The 24,979-nt window shown below is 42.4% G+C and overlaps 1 protein-coding gene across 1 annotated transcript in view; it reads left to right on the plus strand.

Annotated features, from left to right (window-relative positions):
- The window catches only part of LOC137291345 (solute carrier family 35 member E1 homolog), a 31,933-nt gene extending 7,142 nt beyond the window's left edge, over positions 1-24,791 (plus strand). Inside the window, exons 2-6 of the mRNA XM_067822654.1 lie at positions 17,938-18,008; positions 20,426-20,563; positions 21,427-21,552; positions 21,913-22,158; positions 23,989-24,791. Coding sequence (XP_067678755.1) covers positions 17,938-18,008; positions 20,426-20,563; positions 21,427-21,552; positions 21,913-22,158; positions 23,989-24,282 — 875 coding nt within the window. The 3' untranslated portion in view covers positions 24,283-24,791. The remainder of the gene's footprint in view (positions 1-17,937; positions 18,009-20,425; positions 20,564-21,426; positions 21,553-21,912; positions 22,159-23,988) is intronic.
- The last annotated feature ends 188 nt before the right edge of the window (positions 24,792-24,979 follow it).

The following is a 24,979-nucleotide window of genomic DNA, read 5'->3' on the forward strand; positions in this document are numbered from 1 at the left end:
GTTACTTCATGGTTGATTGCCGACACCACCTCGGGTAACCTCGCTACCCATTCGGTCGATCGTTTTCCAGTGGTTGTCATTTCCCTAGCATATTGATGACCGAACAAGCGCTCAGCCAAAGTCCTATTAAATCTCTCAACTATAGCTTGGCTGCGATGGGCTCCGGCCGTGCCACGTCTGACCTTTGTATCGTGTTTGGCTAGCAGTTGTGAAACGGAACCCATGAACTCCCGTCCTGGATCAACTTGCAGCTCTGTTGGCCAAGTCAGCGGGCTGCGTTTGTATATGCGTTCTAATCCTTTGGCTACTTTGGCCGAATCTTTCGTGGTCAAGGGTTCGGCTTCCTTGTAACGACTGGCTACGTCCACTACGGTTAAGGCATACTTGTACCTCTTATCATGAGGTAGGAACAGTAGGTCTGCCTGGTGAATACTATTAGGTATGTTAATTCCGAAACTCCTTCTAGGTACGTAGCGTGGCGCCGGCAAATAGATCTGCCACAGGGCTTGTTTTTCAAGCCACGCTTTGGCTTTCTCTGGTGATACTCGCGCCATTTTAGCTAGCTTATCTACTGCGCTAGCTCCTTTCCAATATCCACGCGGGCTGTAATAAATAGCCTCAAATTTTTTCATGTCCATACGCGTATGTGTTTATACCATCAATAGCTATCCAACGTTTCGTGTCCATAGGCGATAGGGACGTCTTGTTTATAGTCAGTCCGTATATCTTATGTCCATCACTTCTAAGCGTGTTCATCTTATGCCTAAAGGTACGGGTTTTGAACAGGGCCTCCTTGAATCTGGTGTGTTTGATGTGTTGTTTCACCACATACTTCTTAACCCCTTTAGCTTTTCGGATCTCACTATTGTCGGCTTTCAATATGGAGTACATCTTAGGTCTCAAACCTATGTACTCAGCTATTGGCGTGCCAGCACACTCGTCCTTCATCTTACCTAGGACCTTTTTATTTACCGTACTGTGTAGGGTATGGGTCTTAGGGTAGTCGCTGGTGTCGTATAAATCGATGTGTTTTTTCATATCCTCGTACACGTCCTCGGTTCGAATCTCCATCAGCAGGGAATCCGTGTCAGTGTACAGCACTTCAGACCTGTCGCCGTACTGTTTCTTGAGCTCGTTGTAGTAAAAGTCGTACATCAGGTGTTTGGATAAATCGAGGATACTCATCCCAACGTAAACAGGTCGGTTGAATTTTATGTGGCTTTTCTTCATGTGTATGGCAACTAGGTCATCTGTGAATATTTTATTACGGTTGAATGCCGGACTGGCTATCAATTTCCTGAGCTTGTCTTCCTCACTAGATCTAACCAGTTTCACGGTTACGCGTTTCCTCAGGTTTTCCATAGTCTTACCAAACACCGAGTTGTTCATGAGCTTGTAGAGATTTTTCTCAAAATCACTGGTGGCTTTTTTTCGTAGGTCTGTGTTCATTCTGATGTAGGGCTCCATCCATGGGCTCTGGTCGAACATGAGCACCCTGTGTATTTTGGTCAGCCTCATACCCAATGACAGGTACAGCTGTAGGTTGCGATAGTGAACTATGTACTTGGTCTTATTCATTAAGTTAGGCACGAGTTTCTCAACGTCCGCCACACGACCACCTGACAAGTTATGTTGGTACTCAGACATCCAGTCTGTGTTAACCTTCATACGTTCGGGCGCAAGGGGATAGCTGTTGTGCGATGTGTGTAATTCCTTGGGATACTCTAAGTCAACTTCGAGGATATACCCTTTGTTCGAATCTGATGCAATGCTCATAACATCAACGTTTGGTACCCATTCGAATCCTCCTGTAGGTAGATACTGGCTCATGGCCCAGCCGTACAGGTTATTTGCGTCGAGGTAGAGAATGTGATTGGTTGGTTTGTTAGGATCGTAACCTTTCACGTATTGATTATTTGCTTTCGCGTATCGTTTGGATACCATGGAAATCCCACCTCGCAAGCCTTTCTCAATGAATAGGTGCATGTCGTAATCTGTGAGCAATTCTAAATTAACTCCTGTCTTTTTAAGCAAGGCGTCCCACGACAGACCTGGGCTGGTGTAATACCATGCGGGGTCGAGTTTATACTGCTTTAAACAGGTCCGCCTGAACGTTTCAAACACGTCGGCTAACAGCAGTACATCTGTCCTCAAGTACAGGTCGTGATAATCGCCAAGGTTCTTACAACCAAGTTTATTCCATACGTTAATCGCGTGCGAGTAATCGTCTCGTGAGACGGACGCCTCATTCAGCTTGCTATAAAAGCAGTCGATAGGAGGTAGTCTGGTCTCTGTGAACTTAGCCCAGCTATCCATGTACTCATATGGGTATACGCCCTTCCTCATGAGCAGGTGTCTAGTCTCGGCGTCTGTGTATCGATCTGTGATAGGGAAGGTATTGTTGGCCTTGACCAGACTGTCGAGTGACGACAGGAGGAATTGAAACGAGTCAATGAACCTAAGTCCGTTTAAGCTGAAGGAGATGTATCTCTCCATGTTGTTGGGGATGCACGTTATATTACCATCGATTTTCGCGATGGCCTGCATGATCAAGTGAGAGTCGTATCCTCTCAAGTTGTGAAAGACAACGGGAATGTTTATTGTCTTAGGATTGATTTTAAGCTTGAGGTTGCACGCGTTGTGAGCGGCGCCTCTATACTTACCAGTTATGTGGCAGTGATCTCTCACCGAATCACCGTTAAGTGGCGAGTCGCACACATGACAGTTAGTGCTACTGGTGTGAGCTATCTTGTCGGCTCTGGTCATACGCATGGGAGCGATTTTATACAATGCATTCCTAATAATTTTTTCTTCCTCCTGCAAGCACTTTAGAAACCTTTCAGCCGCGTCAGGACCCCTATACACTACCGGAGCTTTCGTTTCCCCGTCACAACGGACGACAATGTATCCAAACGAACAGGCTTTATGCTCTTGTGTTTTGTGTGTGAAACTCCCACTAGTGGATGATTCCCCTACAATTAAGGCTTCGAAGTCGGCGTATATAATATAAGGCACAGACATTTGATTCTTGTGATTGTCGAATTTTAGGATATTTTCACCTTCCTTAGGCATTTCGACTCGTATGGCCGTCTGCCCAACACCTTGGCAATCCTCCAGGTGGGATTCTAATAAATCGGCCCGACTGAAACAGTGTAGGCATCGTACACAAAAGTGTTTTTCCCCAACGTGTTTCGACTGGTCGTGCAACAACCGGCTGAGATGTTTTATCCACGTGTAGTGATACGTTTCACCTTTTTGAATCATGAATAAATTAATAACTTGACAATCCTTCACCGGGCTGACCCTGTGTATTATTGTTGTATTACCTTCGTGCCCAAAGACATTTATAGCCAGATTATTCTGTTTTTCTACTTTAGTGATCTGGGATATTGGGGTGGGTTCATCTATACCATCCCAGTTGAGCCCATCGTCCTGTGGATAATTAGAAGGCCTGTTCGGATTAGTGGCAGCTGGAAATAAGGCTGACCTGATAGATAACCTCAAGCAATCGTTTCCTCTATTCTTAACGTTTACTATGGCTTGTTTGTTCTTATAGTAGGGAGGCAAGGCTAGGTATGACCCACCTCTGAACGGCACGTATTTAGCTATATCTAGATAGACATTATCGATTTTATCTACAGCCCACCCGGACCCCATGTGTGTGTAGCGTTCTAGGTATTCTCGTATCTGCTGAAAACTATTATCGATTGATGTGTCAATGGTCTCTGCATGTGTGACGACCTCTTGTTTACCTCGGAAGTAAGGTTGAACATACTCAGTGGTACTCCCAACCTGTTTATCGAGTGACATTTTCACTGTGATCTGAAACTTGATACTTCCTAGATTATTTAGTTCCTGGTTGACCTTATCAGCTATCAGAGGCTTAATATCTGTAATGTCTATGTTTCTATCAATGTGCATGCGCCAACCTCTCAAATAATTGCCTACGGCGTGCTCAGTGCGCACAAACTGTAGGTCAATAGCTCTATTCTGTCGTAATAATTCTACAAGCTGTGGTTTTCTCATACGAGAATACCCGCCTAAACCCAAATCGTGTGCCTCGGCTTTCAGTTGTTTTACAGTTGGACGTGCTACTGGGGTATGTGATAACAATGCGGTTAATCCGGCTTTCCCCAGTTTTGAATAACCCGTGTATCCAAGCTGTTTCGCTTGAGCTTTTAACTGTTTTACTGTAGGAGGGACTTCTAAACCTAGTAATCTCAACAATGCTGGCTTCCGCATTCTAGAATACCCGATAACACCTCTCTGCTTTGCGACCCTCTTGAGCTCGCGCACAGTAGTCATTGTGTTTACACCTAAGAGAACTAATGTCTAATTGGTTCACAGTAAGGGGAGGTAACTCCTCCACTCTTGATAAAAAATATTTTATTTCTTGTAATCACTTATTAACCAAACTCGATTTGTTGGCCACAATTCTCGTAAGTCTTCCAACAGCTTGTGTGAATCTATGTAGGCATCGATCAGTGTTTGGTTATTTGATAACAATTCAATTAACCCGGCTCTCCCCAGGTTTGAATAACGCCGGCATCCAAGCTGTTTTGCTATAGCTTTTAATTGTTTTACCGTAAGATAGGCTTCCATATTCAAGACATGTTTACACCTAAGAGAACCAATCTCTAATTGGATTTTATCTTGAGCAGTCGCCTACGTTCTTTTATGTAGTCTTTTTTATTCTCGTATATGAGTTGATGTCTGACTACGTTCGCTCCGTGAGCTTTACATAAACAGTAGTGCCCTTTAACCCCGATACCACACACAGAACACGTGTAGTTAGGACTTCCCATATGGAAACAACAGAACCCCTGATTCCTGCATTTCCTACCACAGGCCTCGGTCTTCCCCATAAGTATATATTCGCATCGGTATGGAGCGGGTCTCATGTTTACTTATATAGGTATTTTAGTTTAATTGCTTAGCAACCAACGCAGTAGCTGCTATACCCAACACTATGAAGCCCAGTTCACGATTCATTTGTCCCTTGGATGGTGTGTAGTACTGAGCGAGTGTGGGTTTATTGAGCGGTTCCAATTGTTTACCAGTTAGTAGGTAGTATTCTTTCATTGCTTCATCGACATCGTTGAATGTTTGAACGGCATGGTTTTCACGCGTGAGTTGTTCGTTAATAAAATCGATCCTCTGGAGGCGTTTTTTAGCGTACTCAGCCTGTGCTCTTTGTAATTTCTCAGTAGCGAGATCGTGTCGCTTCCTTTCTTCCTGTATTTCAGCCGCGTGATCATCTCGTAGTTTCGAGAAGAGGTAATTGCTCCCGGAAAATGCCAGGGCATTCACTAACGCCCCACCGACCATCATAGCTATCGTGGCCATCCCTATATTTATTTCATTATATTATCAGGTATTATTCCTTGTTTTACTAGGATGTCTTTTGTGGCCATCGCCATACCAAGGTTCATTATGAGCATACCCATATCCTGCAGGTTGAAATCTAGCTTGATAGTTGGTTGTTTAAGCACCATTTTAGTCAACCGAGCGTACCCTACTGCTAGACTAGCTACCACTGTGGCGTGGTATGCGTCGTTGACGAACGTTTTCCCCTCAGACATTATGTATATGATATAAAATATTAAAATTATAACATGATATGCGGGTCTACCATGGGGGATACCCCCATACCCTCACTGTTCTCACTGTTGGGTTGTGGCTCACTGTGGGAGGTGTATAACCATGTTATAACCACGGCAGCAGTTACGCCTACAGCCAACAACAGTCGGGTTGGGTTAGTCACTTTATGTTGGTTACACCACCGTTTTTTACCGGCAGCTACTCTCTTAGGATTCTTCTGTCTGGTTACTGTTGGGGGTACCACCACTGGGGTCTCCACCGTCACTGGTTCCTGTGAATCCACTGGGGTCTCCTCCTGTGCAGCATCCATCTATACTATTATTATTATTCTTTCTCTCAAATTGACAATGTTTTGCCGTGATAATCGCCGCCGTCACTGGAGCCAACAACATACCATATTTGTGGTACAGCCCGCAGCTGATAGAGCTCACGGCGTGTTCGATAAAAGGGTCTTTCTCGAGGTCCTCCCACAGGTAAAGTCGGCGCTCTGGTGGAATGGGAAGGAAATGTGACACAATACCGGTGTATATCTGGGTCATAGCCGATCCTATTGTCTTTGTCATTTCTGCTCCGAGCCGGGACTCGTATCTAGCGTACAGCTTATCGATTTCTTCGGCTGACATTTTGTGAATTTTATCCGGGGTGTAGTCTCCAAAGTAATGTTTGGCTTTGCCGCCAACAGCCAATGCCACCAGTTTCTCTCGCTTGTCATCAGTGGGGCCTGCGGGCGACAATTGTTCGAGCAATTCCTCACACTCCATCTTATAATATAACAAGTAAGATTTAGTTTTAACTATATAATACCCGATACAGGCAAAACACAGAGAAATGAAAGTTAAGTTGCACACGACAAATACTTCAAATATCATAGCTATGCTTAGCATTTGCTTAGCTTTGCTTAGCTTTGCTTAGCTTTGCTTAGCAAACTATATATGCTACTGGTTGGTCGGTTTTTAGAACGAGCTTAGCGTGTTTAGTTTCAGCGAGCTGTTTCTTCACCCGTTCCCGTTCTAATTTACTCATCACATCGTTCTCTCTCAAACACTCCTCAAACGAATCCCTATCCTTGCAGTGAAATAAGGCCACCCATCGCGTCTGCTCCCTGAGGTCTTTCAACACCGAGTTGAACTTCTGCGTTAGCACCCAGACGCTGTGATTTGCATGCCGGCCGGAGAAGGCCAGGTACGATAGCATGTCTCTCTTTTTTGTTATCTCGCGATTAGCGCTGCAGTCGTCCAGTATAAACAGCGTCGGTTCCCCTTTAAATTTCTCGTGAAGAGCTTTCAACCAGTCCTGCAGGCGTGTTCCAGGATCGATTTTGTGTACGTCCGGGTCCGTCATCACCCAAGGTCGCGCGTACGTTTTATTCATGCTCAGAGTAGGGCACATGATAACGATGTTATCGAACACATCCTTGTAGTAACCCTCCAACATATCCAACACGAAAACGGTCTTACCACAGCCAGTCTGCCCGCATATGATAGCGCAGTGTGGGTCAGTGGGTAGGTGGGGCAGTTTATTGTTGGGGGGTGTGGGGGGGTACCCCCCATCAGTAGATGGCTTGCACGAATCTCCCATTGTCTATATTAAGTTGCGCGTCCATAATAACGTACAGATATAATTTCAACTTACCAGCGGTTTGAGCCTTCTTATTAATCTGGATGGTTATCCCTTCGCTGCCGTTATCTATACGACGCCCGCTACCGTGCAGTTTATCATCATCCGTGGATCGCATGTCCAACCATAGGGCGTACTTGGTGGTCAGGTATTCACCGATCTGCACGGAGCCGAGGTCCAGGTCCTTTGTTATGTAATCCCCCACTGGTAGCTTTTTTATCTCATCCCACTGCTGGTGTGGCCTCATACCATGACTGAACAGCTGGTTGGGCACGCCCTCGATGGTCACTTCCACCTTTTCAATCTCGGGGTTGAAAAACTTCTCGCTGTCCCTCCGGAATGGATCGTAATCCTCCACGGGGACGACCAGGATACCTTTCATCGATCGCGCCGGCACGTTCAGGTTGATATTCCACACAGTGTCGCTCTTATCTCGCACGACTGATCTATGCCTCAGTACGCGATCGTACAGGATAGCCATCTTCCCAGAGTACTGGCTTCGAACCTGCCTGGCCAGCTCCGGGCTAGTAACCATGTCGAACTCCAGAGAGATGTTGTCTATGGCATAACTAGCCTCATCACCGTTCGGTGTACGCACTACTTTACTATAGTCGTTAAACGTGAGCTCGTATTCGAGCCTATCACCCAGCGCGGCCTGGTAAAACGGCGCGTGTCCCGTGAGCAACTCGAAGTCGAGCGGCACGCAGAATCGATTTCCGTATGCTAGAGCGATGGCCTTTTCACCGTCCGATAGCTTGTCTTGCTGGTCTTGCGTGAAGACGTATCCTATGCGCGCCCGGGTTGATTTGCTGATACCCTGGTACACATCATTGACTCGTTCTCTCTCGCTTTTCCAGAGATCCTTGTAGCAGTGAAACACGTCGCTGTCGTCGATGCTCAGCACCTCGTTACCGCTTATCTTGACGGTCGTTTTCTTGATGATAGCTCGACCCACGTTCCGCACTAGCTCGCGTTTGTCGTTGTCGGAGGTCAACGTGATATTGAACGCCAGTCGAACAGTGCCTGGTACAATGAGGTCATTCTCACCAAGGTTTGGAAATCTAACCAGCAGAGTTTGATTCTGGTCTATCTTACTGGGATTATTGGTGATGGTCACCGACTGTCGCACGGCTCTGGCACCTAATGGCTCTCTCAATTTTCTGAAAGGATCTAATTTTCTACCGTACATTGTTATATAAAAGAAATATATTTTTAATACTAATGGATGAAGACATACCTATGGATGATATGTGGGACGATAGTGCCCAGGCATTCGATGATGAGCAGGAGACCTCATTTACTAGTTTGCCATTGAGCCAACAACTTTTAGAAACAACGGTAAATGATTATTACGAAAGTTTAAAAAGCGATAAAAACTACGTTGAACCCCAGGGTCGATACCATAAGGATTTTTTTATTGATACAAAGGGTGTTCTACGTCTCAAGTCTGCCCCAAAGGTTGACCTCTTTAACAAGATCACTAAAAAACCACTGGCCTTGTCAACTCTAGCCAGCCGCTATGGTGTCGAATTTATCCGTAAAAAACTAAACATGCGTGATTACGGTGGTGCAATACCTAAGACCGTTAAAGAAGATCTGCAAGCTACCAGATCCCACCTCACCACTATAGATGAAATGACGCCAGAGCGTGCTACAGAAGCCTCGGACAGCATAGAAAAACTGTTGAGCACCTACTGGGACAAACCGTTACCGGGGTTTGACTTTCCGGTAAGGGAACTGTACGGCTTAGACGAAGCCGTGAAACGTGTGCGTGGAGAACTCGTGAACAACATGGGGAAACTGAACGAAATCGACGAGCACATCGCTAGGGAAAAAACCAAACTCACCGAAACTGAAAACGATGATATGAAGCGTCGTATCAATGAACGACTACGCGATTTAGAAGACGAGAAACGTACACGATTGGAAGCCGCTTCCTCGAATCGTGAACATCTTCGATCCCAGATCAGTCGCATTCGGGAAACAATCGATAGAATACTGAACGAAGATACAACTTTAGCCAACAGGATTCGGATATTATTCCGGGAGCAAGGGGTCACCATCGCCAGCATTCTGACTGCATTGGGTTTCATTATATCAACCTTGGTGGTGTCACTGGTGGGGGGTGCCCCCACACCCCAAAGTGCCGGCGGTGGAACTCCAGGCGGTGGTAGTGGTGTTAAAGACTGGATCAAAAAACTCGGGGAAGGCCTAGCTAAACTGGCTGGTAAAGCCGCCGAAGCCCTTCCCGGAATCCTGGGTAGCATCGTCTCGTGGTTGTTGGGCGCTCTGTCTAAAACTGCCATGTGGCTCAGTCAAAACCTGTGGGCAGCCATCGTCGCCGTGGCGGGTCTGGTGTACGTAGCGGCTAAGAAATCTTTAACCAAATAAGTCCCAAAGTTACCCCACCAACCACTAAGGCTGTTTTATTATCAATATGCTGCTGATAGGTGGTGGAAACCCCCACACCCCCAGGGGGTACCTCCACATGAATTTTAGGCTCCGGAGGTGGCGCCACTATACCCTTTTCACGTGGTGGGATGTGTGGGATATAGGGGGTGTTAATATCGGGGTTGATACCCAACTTTTGATCCTTCGTGGCTATGACTATTTCGTTGTTATAACCCACCACTTTTTTTATTCTCAGTTGCATATCACTCGGAGCCATGTACAACCCCACGCCGAACACGTAATTGACTTTCGATCTGGCGTATTCTAATACGTTTTGGTAGCGTTCGATGGCCCTCGGGAGATCAACTGGTGAATTGATAGCATCATCAACGTTGGAAACGAATTGTGTCTGAGCGTCGTAAGCAGTTCCCTTACCGAGGATGTTAGAACGCGTCATCGACTGCGCACCCAACAGCGCCCACACGTACGTTCGAATCGAATCGTTCAAGCGTATTGTACCAGCACGAGTGAATCCTTTCGATGTTTTTGAGATCATTTTAGTCCAGGCTGTGGCTGCATCAGGACTGGTTTGCTTTATACAGCTGACATGGATCTTTTCATTCGTTGTGGGGCCTGTAAATGTATGACGGTGTGGGTTGTATGAACCATCTTTAGAACCGGCATAATATTTTCCGGACCTGTAGAAGTACACGAGAACTATACCGAGACCATGGTTCACACCAGGAAGGCGAAAGTCTTTATTCGTTGGAATCTCAAACTCCCCACAAATACGTTCATAAGCGCGTCTATCATAGGGGTTATTCGTCATACTCCACGCTTTATCTTGGGGAAGAGGAGCACTTATTTCCTTCAATATTCGTCTCGTTTGATAATAAATATGAAACAAAACAACCGCCTTACTCAGTTCGTCTATACCATAGTCTGGTGTCACACCCGACCCTGTCGTCGCACACCACACAGCAAAGTTGAGTTGGTTCTGCCAAAACTGCATTGGGTTTTGATTCCAATTTACCACCGCCTGCGCGTTATTAACGGACACGACATACTTTTCAAAGATATCAATAAAGGTTGTTTTAAACCCAGTACCATCTGCATTCACCACGATTTTCAAGTGTGCTAAATCCATATTATAATTTATAATTCATATATTATAATATGTACATAACACTTCCTGGAATAACGAGCGGTGAGGCCGTTCAGCTGACGCACGCGATCGATAACACGTCAGGTCAACTCGAAGTCGCACTCTGCGATATCACCTACCTACCGCAATGGACTAACATTAATATCAGCAACAATAAGCTGTTCGTCAGTGGAACTCGCAGCCAGATAACTGACGGCTACTACAGCGTGTGCTCTCTAAACGACGAGGTCTTCAAACCCCTGGGAGCCGAACTCAAGATGAACGACTCAAACGGCACAGTGGTGTTAATCAACAACGGAAGAACCTCCTTGAGGCTCGGCCGACCATTAGCGAGGATACTCGGTATGTCTCCTGACGAGATAAAACCAACAACAACCGTCACAGGCACGAAGTTACCCGACCTAGTACCGTACCGAGAGCTGTACATTCATCTCGATCAGGTTAGCACAACGTACAACATTCAAGGAGGTCACCCTTCCACTATACTGAGAGCAGTGCCAGTGAAAACTGAGAAATTCAACGACGGTAGAACCGAGTCATTTTCACCACGGCAGTATAAGAGATTAACCCAGGGTAACATACCTGAGCTGACAATATCGGTGTTAGATATAAATCATAATCCTGTAAATATAGGATACCTCAGCTTAACGCTTCACGTAACATGACCAGCGCACAAGGACCCGGAGTGAAAAAATGCGTCAATATCGGGATCTCCGACCTCGGAGACACACGCGGTTTCGACGCTCCCGGAGTAGATGGTAAATCGTATGCCTTGCAACTGAAAAACAACATTTACAAACGCGTTGAAATCCCCTCCGGTGGAGCCCTAAGTGATATGATAGATACCACAGGAGCAACAGCCAACACTAAGTACGCCCTCGTCAACACCGGTGATGACAACTGGAGAATATACCCATCATTCGGAGGTAAACTGTTCGACTTAGACGATGTTGAGAGCACTACCGTCGTCAAAAACAAACCATATATGCTCGTCTTCACCGAAGATGACAAGTGGGTGTTGTTACCCGATAACAAATGGTTTCTCAATATTAGACTCGTCTCCCCTTACGTGTTCACGGATAACAAAGACAACCACCTAAACAAAGTCGTGAACAATGGAACCCTGCTCGTGGCTTACGTCCCAACTCAGAGACGTAGCATAGTCGTCAGCCCAGTCAACACTATAGCAGCCCACATGCTATCGAGTAAACCGGCCATGCAAAACGTGAAATTGCAGTTGGTGTCTGAATTCGAAGGCGTGGTTAAGATACTAGAGAGTCTACCGGCAAACTCAACACTGTTCATCAAAGTCTACCTAGGGGAACCATCGGGGAATGATGTCGAGATCGTGAAGGGGATCAAACTCGGGTGGGTGAAACGACACCAGTTTCAAGTTTGCAACGTTTACGTGCGGGTGGGTGTCGACTCCAAGACCAGTCTGCAGGGGGTCAACGTGATCGTGGAAAACAAGATATCACTAATCAATATCTTCCTGCCTGACAACATACACTTCATGGGTATAAAGTTAACCCCTGAATTATTATCAGAAAACCAGTTGGAAATTATATCATAATAGTATAATAATGACTAATCATCATCCCAACACTACACTTAACGACCTGGGAGATACAGTGGGATTCGATCAGCCTGGTGAGGAAGGTGAATTATACATCCTACAATTCGAAGACAACGTGTACAGACGGGTGTCGTTATTAGATTTTAAAGAGCCCAAATGGTTGATCAACTTAACACTCACCTCACCTTATATCACAATAGACACAGATACGGGACGTATTTCTAAGATTAGGAACAACGGTATCTGGCCCGGGGATTTCATTCCGGAGTGGGGATTAACAAGAAGTATCAAAAATTGGTTATCGGCTCCATTCGAAAATAAATTAACATTTAGTAATCCTGAAATAATATTCCCCCCTTTCACACTCATCATAGAAGTCTTCTTTGATTATTCAGACAATGGAGACCCCCCAATAGTACACCAAATTTTACCCGGGGTGTCAATACGCTGGTCTTACAGAGACCAATATTGTCGCATTGTTATACAACAGGATACCACGGGTCCTATAAACCACTTTACAAGCCTCCTGGGGGTTTCTATTACAAAAGGAAATTCTATTAGCCTCTCACCTATTACCCTGACTAATAGTCTAGAACTTATAGGCTTCAAATACATTGATAGATTTTTAACTGAACCCCAATTAAAATATCTTTCAAAATATATATTATAGGATGGGTCTGTACCCAGTCGTAGAGGAAGTAGCTAAGACGTTGGAAACCGTAGATGGGTTCCGCTTGAGGCAGTTATGTGATGTAAAACGTCAACTAGAACAAGACCGTGACACGCGGAAAGCACTATGTAAAAAATACAATAGAGCTTTCAATATCGTGGATGGGGCTGACACTACCCTTATGGCAACCAGCATGGGACTAGGGGCGGCAGGCGTTGGGTTGTTAACCACCATCGTGGCTGCACCTATAGTGCTAGGTATTGAAATAACGGCTGGGGTGGCAGGGTTGGTAGGGTTGGCGCTTAAGTTAGTATCACGCAGACTTAATCGTAAGGCATTGAAACACGACGAGATCAGGGTTCTGGCCGAAGCAAAGCTGAACACAGTTAGTGAGCGTATTTCCACGGCACTCTCTGACAGTAAGATCTCAGAAGAGGAGTTTCGTTCAATCCTATCTGAACTCACAAAATATAACGGAATGAAACAAGATATTCGGTCCAAGTCTCGTAAGTCTGCTATCAGCGAGGATGAGAAAAAAAAGTACATAGAACAGGGGATACAAAAAGCCCAACAAGCCTTTATTACGAACACCAAAGAGATCATAGGCGGTTCACGTTAAACTGTTTCATCGAGGTAAACATAACATAACCGTAAGCGAGCCACCGATCCTATATGGTCGGTCAAAACTTACAACAAATTATTGATCGTACCGTACGGCACAGTGTTACCGCCTGCCAAGTCACGGTAAACGTGATGGCGTGGCTTTGTAGTAGGGGCAATAATAGCAAGAGCTAATGGTCCCACCAAAGCCTCATTTAGTAAATGAGGCTTTTTAGAGGGGTTTTTGAAAAGTGTTTTCGGACTATCATTCCCTATACTACTGATCCTGGTCATGGGGAGATGACCCCTTGCTTAGTGCATTACTTTGTTTGTTAACATTTGATAATAACATGTCAGTCATTTAACTGATTTGGTGGCTGTTTGATGCCTGACTCCAAGGGTGAGGGTTCAAATCCTGTATGGGACTCAACCTAACACAAGTATTTGTGTCTGTATGTTACTGTGGAAGTGTAATACCAAATATTCCATGTTAAAATGGACAAAATGATCTAGAGATATTGGTGTTTTTTATGATATGTCATCAGACTGTCAATTAATAAATAGATCTTTATTCATAATTTCAAACTTTACATACATCCTTAACTACTTTTGCTCAGTATATGTTTATTGTCACTGTGCTTTGTTCCTAGTGTCAACATTCAGGTAGTCAGTACCTCTGAAGTTAGAAATGGTATCATTCATCCTTTATTTTGAAATGTCCCTTCAGATTCCAGTTAAGTAGGTCCGTACAATCCTGTACTTGCTGAAAGAGATGACAAAATGAAAAGTTGCTCAGCCATGTGTCTCATTATTCTCCGATGATGTGAAGAGTTGAAATGTTATCTATCACTTGTTTGTCTTTCCCAGACTTGAATATTTACAAGCCACCATCATCGAGCTGAGTGTGGCATTAAATTATATATATCTGGTACCTGATCCACTGAGTGATTTACAGATGGTTTGATTGTTAGTGATGATGGTTGCCCAACCACATTGGCATTTCTGGGAATACAATATCCGATCTTGCTGTCAAGGCAGCACCCAACAAATCTGTGACACCACTTCTTATTCCATACTCTGATTACAAAGCCAGCATTAGAACTTTCATCCGTCATCTGATGCAGAAGAAGTGGGACACTCAAGTAGGCATTGATAAATTACATGCTATAAAACCCAATATTGGCTACACCTCCTTAGGTTGCAGTCCAGATTTGAAGAGGTCATCATGTGACGATGTCGTATTGGCCACATCAGATATACACATGACTACCTGTTGAAAGGCGATGATCCTCTGTTCTGCATCTACTTTGATGAAAGAATCACAGTCAAGCATGTCTTGCCTGACACTGTGGAATATTCTGTCACAAGGGATAACTATTTTAAATCATGAGCCATGAAGGATCTTTTTAACAATGTTAGTTCTCATTTAATTATTGCATTTTTGAAAGAAATAGATTTGAAAAATGAATTGTAAATTCATAAATATGTAATGATTGAAAGTTTGAATTAGTGACACAGAGTGTTAGTGGCTGTATCCTCGAGGGGGCTTAAAGCACTGTAAAATTATTGTCCTACTGAGAGGGTACATAGTCCCAAAACATTCAAACTAAGTATATCAAAACGTTCCAATATTTATAATCGTAGAATACTTGTCTTTTTAAGTTATGGCTACATTTCCTAAATTGTTAACGGCTGAAGGGATAATGTAAATCCTACCAGAGTCCATGCTATTAGCAAAGGTACTCTAAGTTCCCATGGCCCCTAACATGGTGATCTACCTTCAGTTGTTGGCGAGCTATAGTCTGTTTTTATATTGTATTGTTCACATAGTGATATTAGTTTAACTTTACCTAAAGTTTTAATTCTAATTGTGATATTCTACCTGCTTTACTGTCCTTTGACGACAGCGTTTTATAGTGTATATGTCAGGGTAGAGACTGCGATCGGAGTAAGTACCAGTAGAGGTTGCGATTGGAGTCTCTGCTGGTAGAATCTCCGATCCTACTAGTGTAGATTGCAATAGGAGTCTCTACTGGTAGAGACTCTGATATATAAGATAACCTATACAATCACAATCCCTAACAGTAGAAACACAAATCTGTCAGGGTAGAGATTGCAATTCTACATTTATGCAAGTCCGTGAATATTTAGAAAACCCAAGTTTATTTTCATATATTGTAAAATGTAAACTGAAAACAATATGTCACACCTTCTTTACATGCTGGTGTTGGTTGTAGGAAAAATCCATTTTTTTAGGTTGTTGTTTGATCTTGTAGTTGTCAGGAAATTTTTTAGTGATTTACTATTTTAATATTGTTTACAGTGAGATGTTAAATGCGTGCTGTCTTTAATTCCCCCAACTCCTACATGTCATTCAAAAACAGAAAGTTCAAATTCATTCAGATGTAATTCAATTAATGATCAGTAATCATTATAAAGACACTGCTTTCCAATGAGGTGGGGAAATGACCAGGCAATAATATTCTTAGGTGGGTAATATCCAATTGGGCATTTGCCCTACACCCGTCTTCCCAGAATGGACAAATGTCAAATGGGTCAAATGTACGAGTGTTAGCTGAAAAGTTCTAAGCCTCACTGTGAAAAAAAGTTACAAAGTCCACGTTTGTAATTTATTTTTCTACATAGTCTACTTCCAAGTTCACACACTTTTGCCAGTGATGCTGCAAGCCCGAATCCCAGTCAGGAAGAAATCTTCTTCAGCAACCCTAAAAAAATCAGTCACAGCGGAAATGACGTCATCATTACTTGCAAAATGGCGACCGGCGAGTTCCTTTTTCATTTTGGGGAACAGGTGGAAGTCAGAAGGAGCCAAATCAGGTGAATAAGGTCCATTTTCTGATGTTGTTGACATGGCCACCACCGATTTGTGAACAGGCGCATTGTCTTGGTGGAAGAGGACACCTTTAGCGATCATCCCTCGTCGTTTGGCTTTGATTGCTTCTCGCAACTGGTTCAGTAGATCAGCATAGTATCTGCTGTTGATAGTTTGACCTTTTTCAAGATAATCAATGAGCAGAATACCCCTGGAATCCCAAAAGACTGATGCCATCACCTTTCCAGCTGAAGGAACAGACTTGGCTTTCTTCGGAGCTGGTGAATCAGGATGCTTCCACTGTTTTGACTGTAGTTTTGTTTCTGGTTGAAAGTGATGTATCCAGGTCTCATCCATGGTTACAAATCGTGCCACAAAATCATCGGGATCTGCTTCAAAACGACGCAAATTGTCAAGGGACGTCTGGAACCTGACACGTTTCTGTTCTGCTATCAAGAGCTTTGGCACCCATCTTGTAGAAACTTTCGTCATTCCTAATTTGTTGGTGATAATATGCTCAACCCTCTCATGAGAGATGCCCACTACACTAGCAATACGTCGAGTAGTCAATCGTCGATCATCCATCAACATATCGAGCACTCGCGTGATGTTTTCTGGAGTGGTTGCTGTTGAAGGCCTTCCTGAGCGTGGGCCATCATCAAGGCTTTGTCTGCCACGCTTAAATTCTGCAGCCCACTTCTTTACTGTGGAAAATGAAGGAGCATCATCCCCTAGAGTGGAGACCATGTCAGCATGTATCTGTGTTGGGGACATCCCTTTCTTTTGCAAGTACTTGATGACTGCCCTGTATTCAGTTTTGTCCATTTCTGATGATTTCAGAGGATAGGTTTACCAAAAGAGCTGTAGTTGAGATAAAACTATTAGTATGTTTGTAGTTCTTGTGTCTATGATTCACTAAATGATTGTCCTCATTGGTGGCAAACACCTGTCTCTACCTGGTGGGGAAAAACAACTCAGGCTGAGAACTTTTCAGCCAACCCTCGTATGTGCTTGTAAGGGCAGCTGCATAACTGACACATGTCGTCATAAGAATCAAGGAGTAAAATGTTCTACAAAGTGTCAAACAACCACAGCTAACGTATGTCAAAATAAAGTTCAGTACTATTGCTATCTTCCTTTCTACCTGTGTAAAAAGATATGTGGATATTGTAATAAATGTATCTGAAACTGGAAACAGTCTATACCTGAGTAAAATGCATACTTTTATTCCCACAGATAAATCAGCATTTCTACCAGCTGAACTGGATATTGACAATTGAATGGAGACTCCAATTGCAGTTTCTACTGGTAGAATCTCTGATTCTACCAAATTGCAGTCTCTACCTTGACATATACATATTTCATTTCAATATCAAACATGTTCTCGTCAAGATATTGCTGGAATACTGCCAATGTGACGTTAAATATTATCTCTCTCACTCACTCACTCACTCACCCATGGTTACCTCCCTTGCTTTTTTCAGTTAAAGCTACACTTCCAATGTTCACTGTGATATTATCAAGGATTATTCTGGGGGAAACACAGACTCTGCTTGTAAGTATTCAACACAACCCCAACATTTATCAGTTGATAATGGTGAATTTATGGTGACTTTTATTAACATTATCTATAAGTTAGAATGAAAACTTACCCAACTTCTAATCAACCTTACCCAACCTCTAAAGTGACAGCTGCTGGATCTAGAAGGTCTGAAACAGTAAACGTTAGCTTTTAAAGTAATATTCTGTGTTGAGTTGTTAGTGTCAGGTGTTCGACACAGAATCTCCAGATGTGTCTTCTGCTGTAGCTAATGTCTACTTTGGATATATGACGATCTGGGTTAGAACTGGCATTCAGCAACCCGTTCTTGTTCTAAGACCTGACTAGCCAAGCTTTCTGACTTGCTTCACACATCATTGTCTCAGCTATGTCGATCGATGCTCATGATATCAATCTCTATTGTTTACAGAAAATCAGCTGATGATAAGAATGAAGTCTGTGTGTTTGGCAGTCTGTCTTCAAACTATCAGTAACATACTTCATAGCCATAATTCCTAAGCTATAATATTCTGATATGCGATAATTTTGATAAATGCTGCAGATTCACCATTCGGATTGACCGATATGACAGAATAATGTATCAAGGATATGTCAGGTCATGAGAAAGACTATACAAGAGACACATGAACCAGTAATTATGTTAGCCAACAGTAAATGGTATTCAATCTTTTTTTGTGTGTAAAATGTGTGGAAACCCATTTCTGGTGTTCCCCGCCACGATATTTATTGCTGGAGTAATTTAAAAGCTCTCTGTTACAATTGCATCATTTCAGGGACATTTGGAAGGTAGAATAACATCTACATGTCAGTACTTTAGGTATTGGTATTACCATGGTAACAAAAACTTTTATCTGTTCATGGATGGTTACTGATATATTTATGGTTTTTCAGTTACTTTTTGCCAGTTGTTACGAATGATGAGATTATGCCTATCTGTTTCTGGTATTGATTTAGTACTATAATTTAAGCTGTCATAAACCGTCTGTATATTCAGTCTTGTCACAGCTGTTTTCAGGTCAACAGGATATGATTTTACGTTGTCATGGTGATTTTGTTTCATGAATCAGCAGCAAAACATAAAATCTTTTGTCAAACTCTTCCTGCTTGTTTGTCATTTTAAGTTGCTCAAGTGTAAGTTAAATTAGATACCTGTAGCTGTTGTTGACAAAACTAGCTTGTGGAAAATACCTGCTGAAAACGTGTGGTGATTTTTGTGATGATTTATTGAATACTGCAGTTCATGGAATTTGTGGTAGGTGGGGGCGGTGGGGTAGCCTAGTGGTTAAAGCGTTCGCTCGTCACGCCGAAGACCCGGGTTTGATTCCCCACATGGGTACAATATGTGAAGCCCATTTTCTGATGTCACCCGCCGTGATATTGCTGGAATATTGCTAAAAGCGGCGTAAAACTAAACTCACTCACTTGTGGTAGGTATATTCCATAAAGAAGCAAAATAACAGACATATGGATTTCCTCAGAAATAGTTTAATCATAGAATCAATAACATCAATGTGATGGCTGAACTATTCAGCTTGTTCATTGGAACTGTTTTGTCATCTATGAAATGCCCAGACAATATTTGTTGAAGGAACCATTAAAGTGGTGAGGAAATAATAAATGATTTGGGAAACAACACAGAACACAGCAGCAGCATCAGCAGCAGCAGCAGCAGCAGCTGCAGCAGCAACAACAACAGCAGCTGCATACCAAGTTTACAACACGCTGATTTAAGCACACAGGTCTTGCCTATGTATTGGTTCTCAGCCATTGCACACAGGCAAGATCAGTGTGTCTCCACATGGTAATAAAAGCAGTCTCAATCAGCTGTCAGGGTCATTTTATGAATGGTTCAGTGACTTTGTCCCTTATTCTGAGGTGCTTTCACTAGGAATGGCAGAGAGCTATGAATGTATTCCTATGTCCTTTTTTTGTTTCTGGAGTTTGTTTTGTCTGTTCATATATCTGTAGCTGTTTCACCAACCTAACCCGCACAACCCTCCACTTGCCAGGCCACACCACGCCATGCAATGCCATGCCCACTCACTCCTTCCCGTAGTGTTCAAGACCTGGATTTCACCAACCTAACCCACACACCACGCCACATGCCATGCCACGTGCCACCCCACACGCCATGCCACGCCACACACTCCACACCAAGCCATGCCACCACGCCGCATACCATGCCATGCACCACCACACCACGCCACACACCATCACATGCCATGCCACACCACTACTATAATAATAATAATAATGATAATAATAATAATAATAACAATAACATTAATATGGTGTAAAACAAAACTCACTCACCTTCCAACTCCACAAATCCCACATTGCCTCACATCGTCCAACACTACCCATCACCACCCATCAATGAGAGTCTCAAAGCTCTGTCATCTTTATTACAGGTATATTTATCCCTGCTTCCAATCATGGGCGGTGTTGTCATAGCAACAGTCACAGAGCTGGCTTTTGATTATGTCGGGCTTGGAAGTGCCTTATTTGCAACACTCTGCTTTTCATTGCAAACTATTTTTTCAAAAATGGTAAGTACAAAATGTATGGTCTGTGTCAACAATTACAGAAAATATTTACTTGATTACTGAAGAAGGAATTCATGTTGTAGCCATTTCTTGTGCTTTGTGACTTGTGAAGGAGTCAGGATTTAGATCCCGACTTCGGGAGCGTCATTCAAAAGGTCACTGTAAATGAGGGGCTATAGGGGTGCGGGGCGGGAAGTGTCTCCTAAATGTAGTTCAGTTCTATCATGAACTTACTCTTGCAAATACAATAGCATGTTAATTTTGATTTTAATTTAGTGGAGCAGGTATTTGTTGCAGGTACTATGTCATAAATAAGTGTTACATAACATCCAGTGCCTGGACTATTACCACCAGCCTCCCATTTATACTGGAGGTGGACGGCATGCCATGCTTCATATTTATATCAGGTGGAAGTGAAAAATGTTGCATAGCATGATGTCATGGAAATATCATTCAGATGTACCATGATCTCTAGAAATATATAAACTGTGATTCCATGTCATTTGATTGGCTAACCAATCCATTTATGTTTCTGTAAATCAAACGAAACAACAGACTATGTCCCCCAACAGACAATTCTTTTTTGGATTTATAGATAAGAACCTGGGTAAAAACCAACTGATTGATCATTTTACTGAAACATTATTTCACTGGAATATTGCTGAATGTGGCATTAAAGAACAAGAATTTGGTTTCAATAGTCAGTTAACTCTTTATTTATCTCTTCCATCAAAGATATTGGATTTTGCAAACAAAGGTTAAATTTTATACAAGAAAAAATATTTTCTGGTTTTGACTTTGGACCTGGATGTTATAAACTGTTGACCTGTTGAGCATACTGAGTATTTGCGTGTCTTTGTGCACAGTGTTTGAAAGATACCGGCCTTCATCACATGCGTCTTCTCGTTGTCATCACTCGCATCTCAACTGTCTGCTTCCTCCCACTCTGGGTACTCTTTGACCTTCGCAGGATCTTACATGATGAACAATTTGTAAGTATTTAAGTTAATTCTTTTCTTATTCTTTTCTTTTGACCAATGAGGAAACTCAGTGAACAATCTTAGCAATACACCTGCTACAAGTGTCTTTGAATGTAAGGCGTTAAAGGTGTGAGTTGAGTGCCTAAGGTGATCCTGATTCTAATACTGTAAAGCAGGCTTCCCATACAATGTGTCAAACTGATTTTTGGAGTCGCTTGTCGTAGCTGGAATATTGGTAACAGTGGTGCAAAACTAAATTCACTAACTCTAATATTCAATGATCTTTGGTTAGTGATCTTTGGTTAGCAGGTTGTATAATTAGTGTTTTGATGTCCGAAGGTTGAGATTTAATGCGTGTTTTGTGTATTTCAGTTAAACAGCAATAACAAGTTGTACATGCTTTTGATGTTGATGTTGGATGGACTCTGCAACATGGGCCACAATATCTTCGCCTTCACCCTCCTCTCCATGGTGACGTCACTCAGCTATGCTGTCGCCAATGCCACCAAAAGAATATTTATTATAAGTGGATCGTTACTGGTGCTGAAAAATCCAGTCACCCCAACAAATGTATTAGGAATGCTTGTGGCAATATTCGGGGTGTTGTCATATAATAAGGTGGGTGTACAAGCTAATTATGACTTAATTATAACATTAAATTTGAAAATTGTCAGTCTTCAGTGTTTTCCAAGTAAATGTGGAGTGGTTGGGTAGCCTAGTGGTTAAAGCGTTTGCTCGTCACACTGAACACCCAGGTTCATTTCCCCACATGAAGCCATTTCTGATGTCCACCGCTGTGATATTGCTGGAATATTGCTGGAATATTGCTAAAAGCAGCGTAAATCCATACTTGCTTACTCACCAACTAAGTGTGAATAAATGATGTGATTTGCAAGATACAGTTCTGTTTTTGAAAATGAGAAGATACAGCAATGGTCTTGTCTGTTTCCAAAATCACTGAATATTTCTTGTGGAAGCTTGATGTAACATGCCTTGTGGTCAACTGGTATCTTTTGATGCTTTGGTATTTTACCATTTTGATTATATTTTCCCTTCTTTGAAGACACATTGGGCTTAATATGAGGGTTGTGCTTGTTGCCAGACCATAACTCCAAAACTGTAACTATATATTGATAAACCTAGCTATTCAAATTACCCTTATAGAAAACTTGTGACTTTTGATGATTTGGGATGATTTTAAATACACTCATGTGTCGTTTTTCTATGAACTGAAAGTATAAGATCCATTTGCAAATTGTACCTTTCAAGGGATGTGTCATTTCATTGGTTATCAATGGTTATCATTTCAAATTTCTATTCATTTTTAGTTAGTATTTTAACTCCTCTCAGTTATGAGTCCGCTCTCAAGAAATCACATAATGTACTACCCATCAAAAGTTGAGACTCACTTAAAGCATTAACTGTATGTCATGTATATGTGTATGGTTACATCGAAGATCAATTTCTCCACTAACTTGGGGGACCAACTGCAAACTTTATGCAGATGAGTTGCATGAGGATCTTGCATTAAATTGCAGAAAAGCATGTGCAAATATCATGCATGTGAACAGCTGTGTTTTGGTTTAAAGTTGTGTGAAGAATTCACCAATTTTCACTCAGTTTCATCATTTGTGGAACTCATGACAATAATCATCTCAACATTACGAATTTGTTTTACAATACATCAATTCATGTGTAAACAGTACCTTTGAACAGTATAGAATATTTTGCACAATCAAGTTTAGAACAGTTGACTGAAGTAAGTGGCTACATTTACACTATTGAGTCTAAACTTTTGATGGTGAGTATGTGTACAAGAGAAGAGCTAAACCCCTTGTTAAGCAGTGTATAAAATAAGCCAAAAACTAAGACAGACAATAGGGCAGGAAACTCAAAATGTTACCAGGCCAAATTGGATTCAGACCAGACAGCAGGATTTACTCTGATGTATGGAACGTGTAAAAAATATTACCAGACCATTGGGCTGGCTTGCTGTAAATTTAGGCTGTCCAACAGAAATCTAGCCTGTCTCCAGCGGTCGGACAGGCCATTCATACTCTCTGTTAAGCCAGGATCAGCTTGTGAAACTTCTGAATCCGAGTGTCCTTCCACCAAAGTGGAACAAGTCTTCTCCCAGTTTCTGGCTTGCCTCCTACTCTGAGTGAGTTTTCTTTTATGCTGCAATCAGCAGTATTCCAGCAGTATGGCAGCGGTCTGTAAATGATCGAGTCTGGACCAGATTATCCAATGATTAACAACATGAACATTGATCTGAGCAATTAGGAACTGATGACATGTGGCAACAAAGTTAGCGTGCCATACCACCCAATCCTGTTAGTCACATCTTACAACAAGCATGGATTACGGAAGGCCAGTATTTTAACCCAGACCTTCACTAACAGCTAGGAACTGATTCCAGTACATCAGTTTTCTTCTGTTGTCTTTCAGGCAAAGTATGACCAGAACCAGGCTATGAAAAGAGCCCAGACCTTGCCATATGTCCGCAGTGAACCAGATTTACTCAAGCACAACGTTGGTCTTCCACACTCGAAGAGTGACGCCAACCTTTACAACAGTCAAACACAACAAAATGGCCACATCTTGTTACGAGAGTGGCACAACAACGATCACGTGATTATCATACCTGTAGCTAATAACACACCAGAAAGAGAGAACTATTCTGTGCGACCGACAAAGTCAGCAACAACAGAAGCTCATGCTCGTGTGGTGCATCATGTTTGATGGGGGCCGCAGCTGTTAATACAGCTATAATATATGTATAATATATTGTAAAATGTAAAATATTTTTGTATGTCATTTGGTTTTGGTGTTTATAATCTTCACACAACAAAATATGACATGGTATTTCTATATCATCTTTGAAATTAAGACTCAGGACGACTGTAAGATTATTTGATTCTGTAAACTGATGACTGTCAAAGTTAGAGGTAATCATCAAGTGTTATTAAGGGCTTCCAGAATGGAAGTAAGAAGTAACCATACACCTCAGATTATGACTGATGTTTTTGTTAGAAGATTTCAGATACTAGAATATATTTCTGTATAATGAAGGTTTGTAAATTTATTTTGTAAGTCATGTTTGACAAGTTATTTCATTTGTGCCGACTTCATTGCTCATTTCGTGATGATGGCATTTGGTCCTTCGCACCAACTGGCTCCACATATGCAACTTGAGTGAATGATATGAAAAGACACATTCAAGTAAGGAGCCAATTACATTTTAAAAAAAATTGCACAATTTGATTTGTGAATTCTAGCATCCTCTATGTCTCCAAAATTCACATTTTGGTGAATTGCCATAACTTCCATCTACAAAGTACATGGTTCTCAGGATCTCAAATTACCTGCCCATAGTTTTAATAAGCAGATTTGCTTCACATTTCAGTTTAAGGGAACAGTCACAATTAGAGTTAGGAAA

This window comes from Haliotis asinina, chromosome 7 (assembly GCF_037392515.1).
Source record: "Haliotis asinina isolate JCU_RB_2024 chromosome 7, JCU_Hal_asi_v2, whole genome shotgun sequence".
NCBI classification, from domain to species: Eukaryota; Metazoa; Mollusca; class Gastropoda; order Lepetellida; family Haliotidae; genus Haliotis; species Haliotis asinina.